The following is a 20600-nucleotide window of genomic DNA, read 5'->3' on the forward strand; positions in this document are numbered from 1 at the left end:
GCTATTCAGCAAAAGCGCTTTCAGGGCCACCCAAGTTTTGAGATCAGGCTCCGAAGAGATCAACAAGAATTGGTGAAATAGTAAATTCCTTCCAAGTAAAAGCAGCGTTAGGCGCAGCGATGCAACGGCGCCATTAGCCAACCACGGTGGAGCAAATCATTTCGCTCCGCCGGAGCGAAAATACACAGCCAGCGGGTCTGGAAAGATGCTCTAAGCGACGAAGGGCTTTCCCGCTCACCCGGCGGCTGGCCGGAGCTGGCACTGCGAGGGTGCCGAGGACAGCGCTGGAGTTAACCAGTGACGGCTGCAGTTAGTGTCCTACACACACGCAAACCCAACCTGTCGTACCATGCAGCACCGTCGCAGTGCTGGTACAACAGCGGAGCGGAGACAGCGTCGCCTTGGAGGACAAGCCCCCAGGGCAGAGCCCCGCAGCCACGCGGACTCCGAGGGGCGCCCTGGAGCCCGCAGCCGGCTCGGAGGGAGGCCGAGAAGGCGAGCCCGGGCGCCGCGGGCGCGAGGGGCGCGAGCTCGGCTTCTGCCTGGGGCGGGGGCCTCGGTTTGGAGCGAAGCCTGCAGTCGTGGAAGGAAAGGGGAAGCTCGAGGACGCCGAGCACGGAGATTCTGGAGCTGGCGGGGCCGCCGGCAGCGCTGTGAACGCCCCTTCCTTGCCACCTCCTCTCTAAGCCCGAGAGGAGCGCGGAGGGCGAGGACGGGGCGGCGGGGCGACTCTCAGGGCACTGGTGAGGTCCTGATGCTGGAAGCAGCGTCCCCGCCCCTATTTACCTCTCATCCATCACTCCGCCCGGGAGTGGCTCCCTGCCCGGCAAAAATTTGACCGGGTTAAACTGGAAGGTGCGGGAGAGCCGGCCTCCTGGCGCCCCGAGAACGGCGGACGAGCCCCAGCCCCCAGCATGGCACCCCGCGCACCGCGCAGCCCAAGCTGGGCGGAGGACCCTTCCTGGGCCAGACCGGCGTGCCGCAGGGAAAGGGGCGGGGCCGACGCACACGTACCAGTTACGGCTGACGCTTCCACGTGACTAGCATCGGCCAATAGGCGGCCGCGGCCGTAGCGGCGGGGAAATTCAAACGTGTTTGTGGAGGGGGGCTTGGATTCCATCTTTTCTTCTCAAGCCCGCTTTCCGGCGGTGAGTTGGGCCTCGCGGGCGGACCGAGGAACGACGGCCGCAGGTGTTGGGCTCTTTAGCTCTCAGGTCGGTGAGTGGTGGGGGCGAGGCGGGGCTCAGAGCCGGGTACCCGGGCCGGAGGGGGAGGGGAGGTCTCGCAACTTCCGCCAATCCACTGGGTGGTGCCCGGGATGGTGCTGAGGCCCCAGGAAGCAAGAGGTGGGTGTGGACCTCGCTGGAGAGACTGCCTGGCGGGACACCTGGGGAAAGTTTGGGGACACGAGATCGGCTCACAAAAGACATACCCTCTCTTGTCTGGTGTTTTAGAACAGGGAGAGGAAATGGTGACCGTGTTCTGACAGTTATATTTCGAACCTGACTTCAGGAGGTGCTACCTAGCTTCCACTTTATCGCCCCTTTTCATTGCTAAACTCGAGGTCACTGACCCTGGGTTACTGGGATGATGTTTGAGAATCACAAAGGCGAGATTGACAGGAAGACTGCAGACACTTTGTTGACCAGACGTCGCCACCATACAGATGAGCAAGTGCTCAGTACTATACGAATACGGTAGATTCTTGGTATTAGAATGATTAAGGTAATGATCCTGCCAGATATGCAGAAACTCAAGTCTGCTGATATCGTATTTATCAATAAAGGACTTTGATGTTTGTATATATTCTGCTCTGAAAGCACCTGCAATGTGCAGGTTTACTCACATAAAACAGGTGAATAAAGGAATGGTCATTCACATTACCAAAAGGATGCTGTATGTCTGTATGTCACCACCAGAATACCAGAAAACATTCCATGGCATCTTTTAAAATGACTGAATTTGCAGATGCCCCAGAGAAAATAATTCTGGAAAAAGAGTGAAAGGAAGGCATTCAGTGTGTAGAAGAAAAATGCAGTTTGAAAGACGGCAGCAATTTCTGTGTTGTGCAATGGCTTCACTGAAGTTCTGTTAGGAAGAAAACGTGTACTTAGCCTACTGGAAACCTTGTTGGACAAATTTCAAAGATGCGCTGTTGTTTTTATGCACATAGCTTCACAAACACTACCTTAATAGTATCTGTGTTGAAATGTGTTCGCATAACTAATGCTTTAGTTTTCTGGGTTCGAAAAGGCTAGTTGCAACTATTTTTTCTTTAATGCTAGTGGAAATAGGCATTATGACTAGTTCAATTCTTTTTTCTTAGAAATGGAGGCCGAGGATTTAAGTGGCAGAGAATTGACAATTGATTCCATAATGAACAAAGTGAGAGACATTAAAAATAAATTTAAAAATGAAGACCTTACTGATGAGCTAAGCTTGAATAAAGTCTCTGCTGATACTACAGGTGAGTTCCTTTTTTCTGCATGCCCTCAAAGGTAAAGGAATGAAGTATTAGCCACTGCTTTCTTTAAAAAGGAAACTTAACATCATTTATTACATTGTGCTCAGAGGTTGTTTTCTTAACTCTTCCATTATCAGCTGTTATTTCTGTTGATATGCCTGCCATCAATAGATATTGCCATTTTTCTCCATTCCTTTTTTGTTGTAAATTGAGAAAGCCTCACCAATCTTAATAAAATTATATATAAATTTAATGTCAAACACTCAATTTTTGATTTAGAGAGTCTTCCTGTTGTTCTCTGGCTTTTGTTCCTATTCTCCCATGTTTACTTGGTTCCAGCCACAGTGGCTTCATGGATGTCTCTCTTATATGCTAGACCAGCCTCTAGCCCAGTACCTTTGCTCTTGTCCCCTGCCTTGAACACCACTCCCCAGATATCTTCCCTCTCTTACCTCCTTCAGCTCTTTGTTCAAACGTCATCTCAGTGAGGGCTCCCCTAACCTACCTATTTAAAATAGCGGCCTGCTGGGGTAGGAGTGTGTCCCCTAACTCCCTTCCCTGTATTATTTTTCTCCATAGCACTAATCACCTTATATCTGACTTATTCATGTGTTTATTATCTATCTCCTCCGCTAGAATGTGAGCTCCATGAGGACATGGTTTTTATCTGTTTTATCTACACAGCTTAGAATGGTGCCTGGCACACATTAGGCACTTAAATATTTATTGCATGATGAATGAATAAAAGCCCAAAGTCTGATACCCTAGCTTTATGAAAAGCACTAGCTCAGAAGCCTAACTCTTTACTATATTTCAAATTGTTGAGGTCATTTGAAAAGTGACCTTTGGATAAGTTTGTCATGTCTATACTAACCATTAAATGGATGAGAGATTGAAAATAAGCAGAAGAACCTGTAATCTAGTCATGATGGCAGATCATGTTCATTTGAAACAACCTTTACATTGATCATTTTGTTGTTAAGCAAATTCTTAATAGAGTACTACCATACTTTATTATATGTATTTAAATAATGCTAACAAAGCTTGTATGCCAAGGTAGATGAGTCCTTATTTAAAATCCTTAGCTACTCAAAATTGTAAATACTTAACACAGGTTGATAATTGGGATGTAAGACATTATATTAAGTACAGAAGAAGATTCAAAGATGCTTAAAACCATGAATTCTACATGAGAAGAATTTATGAATCTACTGTGCTACATTGTTTGACATTAAATGAATACTGATGCAATAAAGAGACATTGCTTTAAGTGGTGACTAGAGGGAGAATGGGGTGCTCAGAGGCATGTGGAACACATCTGCAAAGACATGGTGTTTTTAGATGTCTTACAGACTAATTTGTTAGGAGGTAAAACTGGAGAATGAAGTTAAGATCAGACCAGATTAAATTTGAGATAAAGCAAAATTATGAATGGGCTGTGTTTTCCTAGCGAGCAGAAAGAGTAGTTTTATTTGCAAAAGTAATGATTTAGCCCTTGTTGAAGGTAACAAACTAATGGAAGGAATGATAGTTTCTCTGAGAAATCTGAATTTAATAATGTTTACTATTAACTACAATACCCTGAACAGGAGACTCACATTAATTCAAGTTGTCTTCTTAAAACGATTAACACTAAAAGAAGTAAAAAAGTAAATTACAGCATGAAAATTATGGAGAAATATGGGTAACTTGGAGGGAGAAGAAAATGACTATCAGTTGCTTATCTTTTGTAAACTGGTTTTATTTGGTTGATTTAAGAGTAAGTTTGAGATGGATGGAGATGATGCTGGATAAAGAAAGTTACGTTAGGACTGAGGCAATAGGTTTCAAGGTTTTAATGAATAAGTCTTTGGTAAAGAATTTTCCAAGAAAGTTGGTACAAGGCCTGGTGGGAGAGGCTTGGATTTCCTTCAGATAGTTAGAATGCTAGAATAGAATTATGCTGCTACAGCATAAAATTTTCTTAGACTGCATATGATTTTTTAAAGCTACCTATGGAAAAAAACCAATTATTTCCTAATTTTTTCTTTCCTTAAAATATATAGCTTTTTGGAGTAAAATATACCCTCATAAAAGATATATATGTGGTAATTAAGTTACTTATATTTACTCAAATTGTTAAAGTTTTTAAAAAGTATTTTAAGGAGTTTATGTACATTGAAACTGAGAGTATAAATGATTAACTGTAATTTGAAGGAAAAGTGCAATTTGGCATTTGTTTTATGTCTTTCTTACATCTGTTGTGTATATTTTGTTCCCTATATTCAGATAACTCAGGAACTGTTAACCAAATTATAATGATGGCGAACAACCCAGAGGACTGGTTGAATTTGTTGCTCAAACTAGAGAAAAACAGTGTCCCCCTAAATGACGCCCTTTTAAATAAGCTGATTGTTCGTTACAGTCAAGCAATTGAAGCACTTCCTCCTGATAAATATGGGCAAAATGAGAGTTTTGCTCAAATTCAAGTGAGATTTGCTGAATTAAAAGCGTACGTATTAGCATTTTAACTACATTTAACTAACTACATTACATAACACATAACTATGTTACAAAAAGGTGAAATGAGGGGCCGCCCCCAAGTGGATAAGTTTGTGCGCTCTGCTTCATTAGCCCAGGGTTTCACGGGTTTGGATCCTGGGCGCAGACATGTCACCGTTCCTCAGGCCATGGTGAGGTGGTGTCCTGCATAGCACAACTAGAAGGACCTACAACTGGAATATAGAACTGTGTACTGGGGGGCTTTGGGGAGAAGAAGAAGGAAAAAAAAAACATTGGCAACAGATGTTAGCTCAGGTACCAATCTTGGAAAAAGAAAAAAAGGTAAAATGAAAACGTTGTCAGGGCAGCATCCTACATACAAAGCAGAGGAAGATGGGCACAGATGTTAGCTCAGTGACAATCTTCATGCAAAAAGAGGAAGATTGGAAATAGATGTTGGCTCAGGGCCAATCTTCCTGACCCCCCAAAAAAAAAAAAGGAAAAAAAGAAAACATGTTATCAGAATTACTTGTAAGAAATTGTTAGTTTTTTTTTTTTTTTAGATTTTATTTTTTTCCTTTTTCTCCCCAAAGCCCCCCAGTACATAGTTGTATATTCTTCACTGTGGGTCCTTCTAGTTGTGGCATGTGGGATGCTGCCTCAGCGTGGTTTGATGAGCAGTGCCATGTCCACGCCCAGGATTTGAACCAACGAAACACTGGGCCGCCTGCAGCGGAGCGTGCGAACTTAACCACTCAGCCACGGGGCCAGCCCCAGAAATTGTTACTTTTTGACCAAATCCTTTTGCTTATAATTAATAAGTGAATAATATAAACTCTATTATGTATATATTTCCACAAAACTTACGTATCCTAAACTCTGCCTAAAAAGATTTTATAATAAAATATCTTATTAGTATTTGATTTTACACACAGGAAAATACAATATCCCATGTCTTTTGGAAAATAGAATGAGGAATTATCGAACTCAGGCAGCTGTGTCTTTTTCTTACAATGTGACTGAGAACTCTGTTACAGGATTCAGGAGCCGGATGATGCCCGTGACTGCTTTCAGATGGCCAGAGCAAACTGCAAGAAGTTTGCTTTCGTACATGTATCTTTTGCACAATTTGAACTATCGCAAGGTAATCTGAAAATGCCATCAAAAGTATAAGTAAAACTGTAACTTATATACTAACATTCAATCATAAGTACGAAGTGGAAAATTTGAGGCAAAAGGCGCGAAAGTTGATGAGATGGGAACGTGGGGGAATAATGCCACATAAGTATAAATGCAGAGAATATTTGTTAGCTAGCTATTCCACTTCTAAGGAATAATCCAGAGAAATGAGCATGAATGTTGTGTTTGTGCTGTTAGATTCAGGAAGCATCTAAGGGAAAGTGGCTTCTTTGCTCCTTATTTTTGGATGAAGGATATAAGATATTTAAGATAGAGCTTAGATAAGCTTTTTTTATGCTGTCGTTTCATTGCACCAGAATATATTTGTAGCGTTAATTGGTAGTTCTTTAAAAAAAATAAATAAACCGTAGTACAAGCTTTTATTTCTTGCTCACTTGGTTCTTCATAGTCTGGACTTTTTGGACAGGACGAGGGCAGTCTCTTCCTCAGACATTTTCAGGCTGGCCATTCCTTAGTCTTTTTTCTTTTCTCATTTTCTGGGGCCTCTGCATGCAGCCTCAATCTGTCGTCTGGCCATGTGTTCATATTTTCTTTTTGCCTTGTTTCTGCCCCAACGCTCATCCCGTCTACCACCAGTGATATAGACATTGTAACTGTTGGTTTGGCTCAGCCAGAATCCCCACGATGGTGCCCGAAGCAGGGCTCACTCACTGGAGAGTATTCCCCAGGATTGAGGTTGGAGAAGGGCATTGTACAAACTCAGGAAATGGCTTGAGAACCCTGAACTTTTATGTCAGATAATTTCTGAGTCCTGGTTAGCTGAATCATCTTCTCCAGTCTATCCAGGGCACTATCAAGTGACTTTAAAAATGTCATCCTTTCTTTGCCTAGGAACGTTGATTCCTCCTCCTTGCTTGTTAAAGTAAGTTTGGTCAGGCCGTTAAGACCCTTTATTGCTCCTTCCTTCTACTTAAAAATTTTTTAAGTAATGTGGCCTATATGGCAACTATATACTTTACATCTTTAGAACACATAAATATTGAAAATCTCAAATTCTGTTATCTGTAAAAAAAATAAATAAATAAATTTTGTCTGTACCACCACAATGTAGTGGTAGCCTCAAGGTCAAAATTGTGATTATTTGGGCCAGCCCTGGTGGCTGAGTGGTTAAATTCAGTGTGCTATGCTTCAGCAGCCCAGGTTCGGTTCCCGGGCACAGACCTACACTGCTCTGTTAGTGACCATGCTGTGCTGGCAGCCCAGATACTGAAAAATAGAGGGAGACTGGCATAGATGTTAGCTCACAGCAAATCTTCCTCAACAAAAAAAAAAGAAAGAAAAGAAGAATTCTGATTATTTTGAACAAGGTTGTTGACTAGACTTTCAGGATATATGTACCATCCTTGAAAGCCCATGCACAGTTTGGTGTGTATAGTTTTCATCAGATTCTCAAAGGGGCCCTCTAATTACTGGTTCTTATCCAAGCCCTTCTCTCCTTTTGCTGTCCTAAAATACTCAATACATGAAATATCACTGCTCTCAATAAATGTGGGCTTAACCACTGTCAAATGTATTTATATTCTTAAAATTTGTAAACTGTCAGAAGCAAAAGGCCATCTCTTAATCATCTTTATGCTCTAAGTGCCCAGTGTGTAGTGTAGCTCAATGGCTCCCGTAAGTGCTGATTACATATTCCGTAAGATACATGATGGATATGTTTAATATTTATATATTAAGTTCCAGAGTAAATATGTTGTTTAAGACTGGAGTTGAAAGAAAATTTGTTTGGTAATTTATCTGTAGTCAGAAAGGTAATTGTAGTTTCTCAGTTATTTTGCATTTTGGGGGTCATGTAGCTAAGTCTGGTAGCTAAAGATTAATCTTTATCATTACTTTTTTTTTTACAAGAATCCTTTTGATGGAGGATTCCCTTTAGCAAAAGATGTCACCCTTTTCTTAATGAACGCAGTGTCATTATGAATGATTATCGTACTGTGCTGTAACGGGTTGATGTTTTGCAGACTATTGTACCCTCAGGGCTTGGCTTTCCTTCTGAATTCCCTCAGGTTTCTGACCGTGCTGGTCGGCGTTTGCTTTCTCCACTTGGTAACTGCTTTGTGACGCTTCTTTTCTTTCTGAAAGTGGACAGCAGTAATAAACTAATACGAATTACATCAATTATATAGTACACAAGTAAACTATTTGACATGAGTTGTTATCAGAACTGAGAGATTTCTTATTTGCTTTGAAATGAAGTGCATGAGCCTTGGAATAAATATTTTTGCTTAAGCCTTTTTAACTTTTATCCCAGGTCCTGATGATAAGTATCTGGGAGGTAAAGATTGCTGCCTTAAAATGACTATTATTTTTCACTTTGTTAGGTAACTTTAAAAAAAGTAAACAACTTCTTCATAAAGCTCTGGAATGTGGAGCAGTACCACTAGAAATGCTAGAAATTGCCATTCGGAATTTAAACCTCCAAAAAAAGCAGCTGCTTTCAGAGGAAGAAAAGAAGAGCTTATCAGGTAAATGTATTAATGGTGCTAATACTTTTCTGTGATAGATTGCCCAACAAAAAAGGATTCAGGATAATATTTTATAGAAAAACATCATTTATCTAGAATAATCAAAATCTAAGATTAAATTTTAGATGTAAAGGAGGTAAGACTTTTAGAAGTAACAAAGTATTTTCTATCCTGTTGAAATTTTTGTCTTAGCTAATCAAACGCATGGATGACACGTTAAAATCAAGCCGATCAAAGCGAGAGAGTGACTTTTTGCTTTTGAGGAATAGAGTATGTGCCTTTACTCTGGGGAAACGATGATGCAGTTATGAAACAGTTGTGAAGCATAGTTAGAGAATTGTCTTGATAACATCTCCGTGTCTGCGTATCCTATTTGGGCACAGATGCTTACTATGAGTCGACTTTTTAAATACTCTTATTTGTAAGATTACTTTGTTGTGTATTCCTTATGTCTTTACAAATTTAATTACAATTTCAACATTTTTACAGCATCTACAGTATCAACTGCCCAGGAATCATTCCCCAGTTCACTTGGCCATCTACAGAATAAGAAGGTCAGCGGTGACTCCAGAGGACAGCCTGCTAAAGCCAGGTTTTTCTATGGGTGAGGACGCTGAATCAGTTTTTTAAATGTTTGCCATACATTATTTATATATCTACATATGTATTTTCATGTAACAGTGATAACAATGTTAGCAGTTAATGGCAATATGTTAATATTATTCTTTTAAAAAATTGACGGTATTTTCTTTCTATTTAGAGAGAACATGCCCCCTCAAGATGCAGAGATAGGTCATGGAAATCCTTTGAAACGATCAAACAAAACTAAACGGGTAAGTTATTTTTAATTAACTTTGATTAAAGTGGTAGTGGTGAGATCTTTGTTTATTCCTAGTTGGTTACTTAATCTTTCAAAACATTTTCAGTCGTGCCCATTTGGAAGAGTCCCTGTTAACCTTCTGAATAGCCCGGATTATCACGTGAAGACAGAAGGTGCAGTTGTTCCAAGTTTTACAAAAAGGTATGTTTGGGTTTGAATTTCTTAATTTGTTTTCAACACTTGATGATTGCCAGCAGAATGGTCTTAAAGTCTTTTACTCTGTAGTAGTAATTATGAGTAAATTTTTATTTAGTATTAAAGATTACCGAATCTCTAAATGCCGTCAGGGACAAAGGAATGAGTGGGGAATATGACTTTATTTTGCCTTTTCACTCATTAAAAATATTCATTAAAGGAACTATTAAAAAATTAGGAAACATAGAGGTAAAATAGTAAGTCAACACTGCAGACATCCCTGGGGTGAAAACCCGTGGTGTGTGCACATCTCTCAGTCGGCGGGCCCTGTGGGACCCTCCTCCTGGCGTGTCTGGGCTCTCCATGGCAGGGTGGAGGGACGTCTGAGGACAGTTTCTTCCCCAGCTAGTTCAAGGAGAGAGCGGCTGGCAGGGGAAAGATCGTTCATTCATTCGTTTGCCTCAGAGCGATGATCCGGAAGTGGGGAGGGCAGGTGGAGAACGAAGTACTGTTCATCACATCCATTGGGTTCTCCTGCCTCCAACTTGGGTGGTTATTCCCTTCAAAGAAATGAGAATCTAGTATTGTAGCTTAGCTAAGGGGATTTTTTTCTGGTCTATTCTTAACTCTAATTACTATTTATAACGTTATTTCTATTGGAAATGACTCCTTGGATCCCAGAGAATCGTTTTGCAAGTAAACTTTAGAAATCTAACTGATTGTTTTTAGTTGTTGTCTTCTATACTTAAATTTCTGTTCTACTTAGGGCTTGACTAAATATTGATATTAAAAGAGCATTTTGGTTGTCAAGGGTAAGCTCCAGAATGTTATGAGGTGACTATTATCTTGTCATCTCCATTTCAAATACTTAGCTGATGAGTAAAGGAGACTTTGTCCCACTCCAAGAAAATAAAAACAAAGACAAACCAGCCATTTTCCTGGTGCTTGTGATAGACTGTGTGCCGCAAGTGTGGAGGCAGGAGGGTTTATGCCCAGGTCTCATCCTGGAGCTGCCTGTGGGTGGAGGTGTAGTTTCATACAGACTGCTGGTCCTTCTCCTTGCCCACGTTCGTACTTAACTCCGACTGTTGCTTATTAGGTGATGAAGTTGGCAGTCACCTCCTGCTGGTCTCTATCACTCCTGTCATTGCCCAGCAGCTAACTTAATCCCCTTTGTACTAGATTCATGTTATTTTAAAAAATATCTTTTCAAAATATTTTTTCAATTAAAAAGTGTACAAATTGTTAAAAAGCCAACTTTAAAATGGAAAAAATAACACACTGAAAAGATTAATTTCAAACTGACTATTATTTTGTTTTGTGGGTAATAGACAGACCTCTGGATCAGAATCCCGAGATATGATTGTGCCCGGATCTAAATCAAGTGGAAATGATTCCTGTGAATTGAGAAATTTAAAGGTATTTCAATTTTTGAATCTATATGCAGCGAGGATTCCTGATTCAGGGTGCATGGAGCTTTTTCTGGGGAAGGGGTCCGTAGTTTATATGATGTCTCTAACAGTGCTCCTGAAGCCCCGGAGCTGCAGGAGCACGGGGAGGAAGTGGTAGAGAAGCCCTGGGCTCTCCAAGATTGAGGTGGTGGCGCGAGGACGGGCAGCCCCTGGGAGCCCTGGGAAGCGCGGCTGTCATGCGCGTGTGAGCAGACTACTTGGCCTGGGTTTGGGAGCGCCGAGGGAGCCGTTCCCCCAGCTTCTGTTTCTCGGCGGAGCAATCACGTGCTCTGGCCGGGCATCTTAGACGAAAAGGGGAGCGGAAATTGGGATGGGGCGGCGGTGAGGGCTTACACGCTCGACCCTGGCGTCAGGCTGCGGCGCTGCACCTGTGCGAACTTGGGAGACGGGAAGCGGTTTTAGCCCCGAGTGCCCTGATTTTTAGGGGTCTTACTATTCTTATCGGACTTGAGTTAAACCCCTGGCATCACAGTGTGGGGCTTTTCAATTTTATGTTCTTTCCTCCTCTTTTTCATGGTCTATGCTTTAAAATCATAATTTTAACTAATCACAGCTCTATTAGAGAAGAGTGCATAGTTGTGTCAAAAAGTTTACTTTCTGAATTTAGAATAACTACTTTCTTAGAATTATACAAATCTTAATTTTGACTAATGCTATTATTTTTGGTGATAGCATACAGTCATGGTAACAAAACAATGAAGCATGTTCTATATTGGGTTCTAACTTTCTGACTTCTCTTTTGTAAGTGAATATATTTTAGCAATTAATTAATATTTTCATTGAAAACGAATTGGCCAAATTTATAGTTACAGCCATTCCCATTGCTCTAGCCAATAATTCAAGAAGTCAGTCTTTGCTAAAGTCTGTGAGTCTACGTGTTATCATAATAGATAATTTTCCTGGTAGTATTTTCACATAGATGAGACTTTAGTTTATTGAACAGTAAGACAGATTGGTACTAGTACTGTTTATGGGACTTTATTTTATTTGATATCTTATTCTTTTTATGTAGTCTGTTCAAAATATCCGTTCCAAGGAGGCCCTGATGTCAGATGGGAAGAGTTCTGAACTTAGTACTGATTCTATAACCCTGAAGAATAAAACTGAATCAAGTCTTCTAACGAAATTGGAAGGTAAGAGTGACAAAATAGATAGACTTACTTCTTTAATTAAGAAAACCGCGTTAGGGACTGGCCTGGTGGCGTAGTGGTTAAGTTCACACACTCTGCTTAAGTGGTCCGAGGTTCACAAGTTCAGATCCTGGTCATGGACCTATGCACCGCTTATCAAACCATGCTGAGACAGTGTCCCACCTGCAAAATAGAAGATCGGCATAGATATTAGCTCAGCAACAATCTTCCTCAAGCAAAAAGAGGAAGATTGGCAACAGATGTTCACCTGGGGCCAATCTTCCTCACCACAAGAAGAAAAGAAAAGAAAAGAAAACCACTTCATTGTTTGTGAAAACTGACCAGCCACCTAAGAATTATGAGGTAAGACTGTGTCTGTATTCCTTTATCTTATATTTGAGTTAAATTATATAAAGTGTATGAAAAGTATTCAATTTTGTAGCAAAGGAGCTTATTTGCCTAAAAGGTTCATAAAAGGAAGAGCGGAGGGAAAATACAATGGAGCTGAGTAATTTTTCTTGGTTGGCTTGACGAATATTTTCTGGAAAGGACATAGAGGCTGTATTTATATGACAGTTCTCACTTTCCTCTTTTATCACATGTTTGATTTTCCACTATAGGTACCATGATAAATGTTCTAAGGATATATAAATAGATCAGATAGAGTCCCAAGGAGGTTGCCATCTCGTGTGGGAGATATGTGATAAATATATTGCTGGATAGAACATGGAACATGTCATGAGAACCACATGAATAAAGTTCAGTGAGAATTCAGAGGAAGGAGAAATTTGAGGAACTAATTTGCTTTAGAGGAAATAGGAAATATTTTGTGGAGGAGGAGAAGAAACTTGAACTGTTAGGATTTAAATAGGACGAAATAGCAGTGATAGAGTATTTCAGATGGAGACCATAGCATAAACAAAAGAGTAACACGCTTTAGGAACGAAAGATGGTCTAGTTCTGCTGAAAACTGTAACACAGGTCGTGTAGAAGTCGGAGAAGACTAGGTAGACTTTGAATGCCAGACTTTCATGTTTTATTTTTTTAAATGTCAGGGTACCATTAAAGATTTTTGAATAGGATCATAAGGTAGATGATCTTTATCCAAACAAAGCTTGCCAGATTGGATGTAATTTCTTTTTTTCTTTTAAATAGAACTGAGGAGGAACACGGGGACAAAGCTAGACTTGCCCCAGACTTGTTTTAATTTTCCTGGGACTTTCCCAGTTTTAGCCCTGAAAGTCCCATGTCCCAGGAAAGCCCCCAGTCCTGGGCAAACTGGGACAGCTAGTCACCCTAGAATAGTCTTTTTGCCATTGTTTTGATTGGGAATGGATTCCTGTTCCTAGATTTGGGGGAAACTTATCTTTTCATTGCATCTATTATAAACTGGTATGATTGAGAAATTCTTTATCAGACATGCTTGTTAGTACTAATCTGACACCTAATTTAGTGTTTTTAGGTGAATGCGTGTTGAGTGCCTACACTGTGCCAATAATACTTTATCATGTGGCAAAACTTAAGTCAGAAAACTGCCCAAATCTTAAGAGTAGAGCCCAGTGCAGTGCCCTTTCACGCCTCTGCCTTTCTTTCGAGTGTGTTCAGGATGGGTTGTCGGGCCACAGGGTATGTGCACACTCAGCTGTGTAGACAGTGCCAAACAGCCTTCAGAGAGGTTGTACGTTGATAGCAGGTGGCTCGCTCTTGCTCTGTATTCTTCCCATTTTATTTTTGGCTTTTAATTTTACACGTTCTGATGCTGCTAAGTGATACTTTGTTGTGGTTTTGATTTGCATTTCCCTGATGTCTAATGATGTTGAACATCTGTTTTATGTTTATTGGCCATTTGGATAACCTCTTGTGAAGTACTTGTTCAAGCGTCTTGGCAATTTTTCTACTGGGTTTTCTTTCTTTTTCTTATTGATTTTTAGGAGATATTTATATATTCTAGATACAAATCCTTTGTTGGATATATGTGTTACAGGCAACTTCCCCCATTTTGTGGTGAAGACTTTTGATAAAAGGAAATTCTTAATTTTCATGCAATTTAACTTATCAATCTTTTCCTTTTTGGTGAGTGTTTTCTGTCTTTAAATCTTTTCCTACTCCAAGATCATGAAGATATTTCCATGTAGTTCAGAAGGTTTATCATTTTACCTTTCATATTTAAACTTATATTCTTCCTAAATTTAATATTTGTGTATATGTAAGATCAAATGTCAAGATTCTTTTTTTTCCTATGTGGATATCCAGTTGACCTAGCAGCATTTATTGGAAAAGGCCTTCTTTTCCCTCCTGAGTTGTGTGAATGAGGCACTCATACGTGCGATGCCTGGTTTTGGATTCCTCTCTGTTGTGTAGTTCCTTTGGTCTTTCTGCTAACACTTTCTTAATTACTACCATAAATCTTCGTATCTGTCAGTGTAAATCTTCCTGCTTTGTTCTTCAAGACTATTAGCTATTCTAGGCTGTCTGGATTTGCATATAAATATTAGAATCCATCAAATTCCACTTTGTAAAAAATGGGATCTTGATTAAGATCTAATTGGACAAATTAACATCTTAACAGCCCAATTTTCTAGGCTACTAACCTGACATATCCCTTCTTTCATTTAAGCAGTATTTAAAATATTACTGAGAGAATTGTTTTCTTTGTAGAGATTTTGCGTATCTTTTGCTAGAGTTATTCCTAGATATCTGATTTTTTTTTAATGCAATGGTAATGAATAGTATCTTTTTAAAAAAAATTTATCCTTTACTTTTTTGTTGCTGGTATATAAAAAATGCCACTGATTTTTGGTTACTGATCTTAGACACAGTGACATTGCTAAATTCACTGAATAATTCTCCTTTTTCTATAGATTCTTTCATGTTGTTTGAGAATAATAGAACATTTTTTTCCTTTCCAATTCTTTTCATTTTCATTTCTTTTCTTTGCTGTATTGCACTTAAGACCTCCAGTATAATGATGAATAGAAGGGATGATGGGTGGCATTGTCTCTTTCCTTATTTTAGAAGGAAGCTTTCAGTATTTTACTTTTAGTGTGGTAATTGCTGTAGATTTTTGTAGCTACTCTTTTATTAACTATCAAAACAAAATGAGTTCTGTTTTATACCTATTTTACCATTAGTTTTTTTTGTGACTGGGTGTTGAACTTTTTCAGATGCTTTTTCTGTGTTTATTGAATTGATCATATTTTTTTTCTCTATTCTCTTATGGCAAATTACATTGATTTTCACATGTTAAGCAAATTTTGCATTTAGGAATAAACCCAACTTGGTTGTAATTTATTATCCCTTTTGTATATTGAGTGCTAATATTTTGTTTAGGGGTTTTGCATCTATTATCATGAGAGTAATGGAATTTTGATAATCATAGAATATTAAATATATTGTTGAAGTTCTTTTAGAGACTCTTAAGAAAGTTAATTACAGGCTAATATAAGGTAAATTTTTTATTAAAAAGTGAGAGGTCTATGAAAAGTGATGAAATAGCTTCTTTTTATTTGTAAGACTTTATTACATGTATTTTTTAAAATTTTATTTATTTACTTAGTTGTTTACTGGTAAAGACCAGAAGGATTTAAATCCAGAATGGTCTCTGACAAAGCTATAAGTGATGCTTTAGGAAGACAGCTGTATTGCAGCTTTGTAAAATTGACTTGCTAAAAGCAAATTGTTAGCACCTGGCTTAAAGATGTTAATTTCTCTCTGTTTTTAAAAGCAAAATGCTAATATAGTTTGTAACATGTTCGATTGTTTAGGTTTAATTTTGTTATTATCAAATATTCTTGCCTTTTAATGACAGCAACAACAAGTAAAATTTCAGAAACTAAAGAGCATCAAGAACCAAAGTTTCCAGAAAGTAACCAGAAACAAGGGCAATCTAAGAGAAAGTTGGAATGTGTAAAGCAGAATCCTGCTGCCTCTTCAAATCAGTGGCAGATTCCGGAGATAACCCGAAAGGCTGATTCAGAGGTAACTTTTCCCCTCTAGGATAACGTTGCCACTGTTCATAATGTGATGATCACGTCAAATATTTTCTTCTTTTATTGAGCGCTTATGTATCATATTTTATGGAATAGTTTACTTAAGGGATGTTTTTTGTTATACACAAAACAATGATCAGTAACAGTCATAGATTCAGTAAGAGTAGATGTCAAGCTGAATCCTTTTCTATTTTTGGTAGTGTTTCTAGATTCCTCGTGGACTGGTACAGGGGTCAGCCAACTACAGCTATGGACCAAGTCTAGTTCCCAGCCAGTCTGTGTAAATAACATTTTCTTGGAACACAGCCATGCCCATTCCTTTATGTACTGTCTAGGGTTGCAAGTTGAGTTTGTAACAGAGACCACCTGGGCTATAAAGCCTAAAATGTTTACTCTTTTGCCATTTACAGAGAAGTATGCCAATCCCTGAACTGTGCAGTGCTGTACCAAAGCATTTGACTGTTTCCTATCATCATTCTCATAGATGACATAGAAAAATATAGAATGTAAAATGTATGTGAATTTATAACAGGTTGAATGATTATGCCTAGTGGCTGGGGGCTATTTCAGAAGGAATGATCTGGTGGAGTACCGGAGAGCCATCCGTATAGTCCACGCCATACTTTCCTCACTATTTCTTTTCAGCTATATTCTTTTTTATTTTTTTTGAGGAAGATTAGCCCTGAGCTAACTACTGCCAATCCTCCTCTTTTCTCTGAGGAAGACTGGCTCTAAGCTAACATCCGTGCCCATCTTCCTCTACTTTATACATGGGACAGCTACCACAGCATGGCTTTTGCCAAGTGGTGCCATGTCCGCACCCGGGATCCGAACTGATGAACCCTGGGCTACCGAGAAGCAGAACGTGCGAACTTAACCGCTGCACCACCAGGCTGGCGCCTCTTTTCAGCTATGTTCTAGCTCACTGGTTCTTAAACATTTTGAACTTGGGACTCCTATAGTCTCAATTACCAAGACCCATAGAGAACTTGTGTTTACGTAGCTTATATTTATCTGTATTTACTGTATTAAAAAGTAAAAGCAAGAAATTGTAAAAGTATTAATTTATTAAAATAACAATAATAAATGCATTACATGTGAATATAGATACACTTTTATGAAAAGTATTTTTCAAAGCAAAATAATTATAGTGAGAAGAGCAGCATTGTTTTACAATTTTTACAGTTTCCTTGTTGGTTGGCCTAACAGGATGCTGGATTCTTGTGTCTGCTTTTGCTTCAGTCTATTTCGTTATCACATGTCTTATAGCCTCAGAAAAACTCCAGTACACACTCAAGAAAGAATGAAAGGGAAAAAGGCAAATGATGTCTTAGTATTACTATGAAATGGTTTTAACCTCTCAGACACTGAAAGGTGTCTCTCCCGCCCCACCCCTGGTTTTCCTGGATTACTCTTTGAGAACCACTGATCTAAGTAATGACATAGATAACAAATGTTAGATGATGAGAATCCTGACAGGTTGCATCATAGATCGTATAAACCAACATCTTTTTCTTTTTAAAGCTTGTGAGCCAATAGGCTGGTAAGGTGACTCAAAAGCATTTATTTGTCACTAGAGACGTGCAAATCAAAACCACAGTGAGACACTGCTTCACATCCACTAAGATGGTTATAGTTAAAAAGAGATAATAACAAGTGTCGGTGAGGATGTGGATAAATGGAGCCCTCATACACTGCCAGTGAGAATGTAAAACGGTGCAGTCACTTGAAAAATGGTACGGCAATAAAAGTTAAAAAGACAGTTACCATATGATCCAGCAATTCTACTCATAGGTGTATACTTGAGAGAATTGATAATGTATATATCTACACAAAACTTGCACATGGATGTTCATAGCTGCGTTATTCATAATTGCCAAAAGGTGGAAAAACCCAAATATCCATCGATTGATGAGTGAATAAACAAAATGTACATTCATACAAAGGAAATAATATTCAATAATAAAAAGTAATGAAGTACTGATGCATGCTGTAACATGAGTGAATCTTGAAAACATGCTGAGTGAATGAAGCTCATCACAAAGGGCCACCTATAGCGTGATCCCATTTATACGAAGTGTCCAGAACAGGCAAATCCATAGAGACAGAAAGTAGATTAGTGGTTTCCAGGGACTGGAAGGAGTGAGGAATGGGGAGTGACTGCTAATGGGTACAGAGTTTCTTCCTAGGATAATAAAGTGTTCTGTAACTATATGGTGGTGATGATTGCACAACTCTTGTGAATATATTAAAACCACTGAGTAGTACACTTAGGGGGAAAAAAAAGAAAGAAACTGGGCAGTTTCCCAAGGTGACTGCTTTTCCAGTGGCCCTCTCAGGTGGAGGGTTTTTTTGTCTCATGTCTCTTACCTTATAGCCACAAACTACCCATTGCTATGTCCAGACCGTTTCTTCTCTTTCTTGCAAAAGATCTGCCCTTTGAGGCGTCTGCCTGCCTGCCTTGTTGCTGTCATCTCTGAACATCCTAGTGACTCCCATCATGCCTTGAAGACATTAGGCTCTGGATCACTTCTGTCTGCTTCAACAACTGTCATCATTTTTGTTGGCTTCTGTTCCCTGTGTATCCTTAGTCCTATACCTGACCTCCAAATTCATAACTTTTTCCTCTATCACAACTATTTCCTTAATTTCACTTTAGCTTCTCATTACTATGTCTTCAATTCTGATCTCCAAAATCTCAAATGCAAATGTTCTACTCTGTGACCACCATTTTTTTTTTGCTTTCCTTGGTTAATGATCTTAGTACGACAGTTTCTCACAACCATCCTGACCACTGATCCAAATACATATATATATAAGGAAATCTTACATGAAATGGAAAATTAATCCAGGAAAAGAGATATAGTGTCCATGCCAGCTATTTTCAAAAACTTAAAGGACTGAAATGTAGAAAGTGTAATAGATTTAGACATTGTGGTTCTTGAGAGCATAATATGGACCAGTGGGTTGAAATTATAATAGAGAAACTGATTTAATCTAAATATCTGCAATACTTTCTAATGACTAAAGGTTGTCTCTAAATTTGAGTGAAACTCCTTGGACAGTAGAATCCTCAGTTACTAAGTGTTCAAGCAAAATGTGGTTCTCTATCTGGTGGAGATGCCGCAGAGCAAGGGTTGGCACACTTTTTCTGTAAAAGATTAGTAGGCTTTGCAGCCATCAACGATATGTAACCAAATGGGCATTGCTGCATTCCAGTGAAACTTTATTTGCAAAAATAGGCAGTGGGCTGCCAACTGCCAGTCTCTGTTGTAGAGGATGTTCATTCGTCATTGCTTTGAGATTTGTATGAGATAAATTTTACAGGCTCTGTCTCTTATGAGGGAGAAGAGCACTAGATAGGTATTTGCCATTTCAAATTTTGCTAAATAATTACTATTTGGTCATTTTAACATAAGGTGGACAATGTGGTTTTATTGATTAAAGAAAGCTTAGTTTTCAGAAGCACAGAGTACTTATTTAGATTATGAAAGTTCGGTACTGGTTACATTAGCCCTGAAGGGGGAGGACATCAGACCCTGTTTTGTTAAACAATATTTGTGCCTTCCCTCTGGTTGTAATCCCTTTGAGCAGAATATAACAGGCTTAAGAATTTAGAGTAAAAGAGCTATACTAAAAAGTTATTGAAAGTCTGACTACACGTCTACCTATTTTAGCATGCTTTTGTATTTCATAATTTTGTTACTTACTTTTATAAGTTACAGTGTTTATAAGACTATTCAACAGGTGACTAACTTAAAATCTCTAAATCGTAATGTTTTTTATTTTGATTTAGCAGAAACAAACCACTTTTGAGCAACCTGGCTTTTCCATTTCAAAGCAGTCACCCCCAATATCAGCACCTAAATGGATTGATCCAAAATCTGTTTGTAAGACGCCCAGCAGCAGCAGCTTGGATGATTACATGAGCTGGTAATTGCTTTGGCTCGTAGCTTGGTATGATAGAAATAACATGGGCTTTGGGGCCAAATAGATCTGAATCCTGCTCTGTTACTTTAAAGACTTTCCAAATTCATATTACTTTTTACTTTTCTCAGCATCAGTTTTTTCATCTGTAAAATAGGGAGAGGAAGGTGGCTGTAATATATTTTTAAGGATTTTTGTGAAAGTCTCTGTCATATTGTAATGTGTACCTACAACCTATAAATAAGCGTGTAAAACTTCCTGATTATCATCCGTTGCCACCTGGATACCTCTCTGTCATGGAGAGAGATGTTTAGAGGTGAGCATTCCTAGAGCAGATAAAGGGTGGGTACATTTTATAGCAAAGGAGGTGTTAATCAGAGTGTGATAGTTTCTGAAAAAGCTTGGTTGTACAGGTCACATAGTTCTGAGGGTGTTCAAGGGTATAGGATTTGAGTGG

The 20600-nt window shown here is 39.2% G+C and overlaps 1 protein-coding gene across 4 annotated transcripts in view; it reads left to right on the forward strand.

Annotated features, from left to right (window-relative positions):
* Window positions 1–351: 351 nt before the first annotated feature.
* The window catches only part of TTK (TTK protein kinase), a 37780-nt gene continuing 17531 nt past the window's right edge, over window positions 352–20600 (forward strand). Inside the window, exons 1-13 of one of the 4 annotated variants that reach the window (XM_023650698.2) lie at window positions 1060–1214; window positions 1455–1725; window positions 2327–2467; window positions 4733–4955; window positions 5983–6089; window positions 8467–8610; window positions 9100–9214; window positions 9371–9443; window positions 9537–9631; window positions 10957–11044; window positions 12110–12230; window positions 16036–16205; window positions 20013–20149. In XM_023650698.2, the coding sequence (XP_023506466.1) occupies window positions 2329–2467; window positions 4733–4955; window positions 5983–6089; window positions 8467–8610; window positions 9100–9214; window positions 9371–9443; window positions 9537–9631; window positions 10957–11044; window positions 12110–12230; window positions 16036–16205; window positions 20013–20149 (1412 nt within the window). In that variant the 5' untranslated portion in view covers window positions 1060–1214; window positions 1455–1725; window positions 2327–2328. Of the gene's footprint in view, window positions 1215–1454; window positions 1726–2326; window positions 2468–4732; window positions 4956–5982; window positions 6090–8466; window positions 8611–9099; window positions 9215–9370; window positions 9444–9536; window positions 9632–10956; window positions 11045–12109; window positions 12231–16035; window positions 16206–20012; window positions 20150–20600 lie in introns of all 4 variants that reach the window. The other 3 variants (XM_070223516.1, XM_014733917.3, XM_070223515.1) reach the window with 3 other exon arrangements.

The sequence above is a fragment of the Equus caballus genome, chromosome 10, assembly GCF_041296265.1.
Source record: "Equus caballus isolate H_3958 breed thoroughbred chromosome 10, TB-T2T, whole genome shotgun sequence".
Classification (NCBI taxonomy): domain Eukaryota; kingdom Metazoa; phylum Chordata; class Mammalia; order Perissodactyla; family Equidae; genus Equus; species Equus caballus.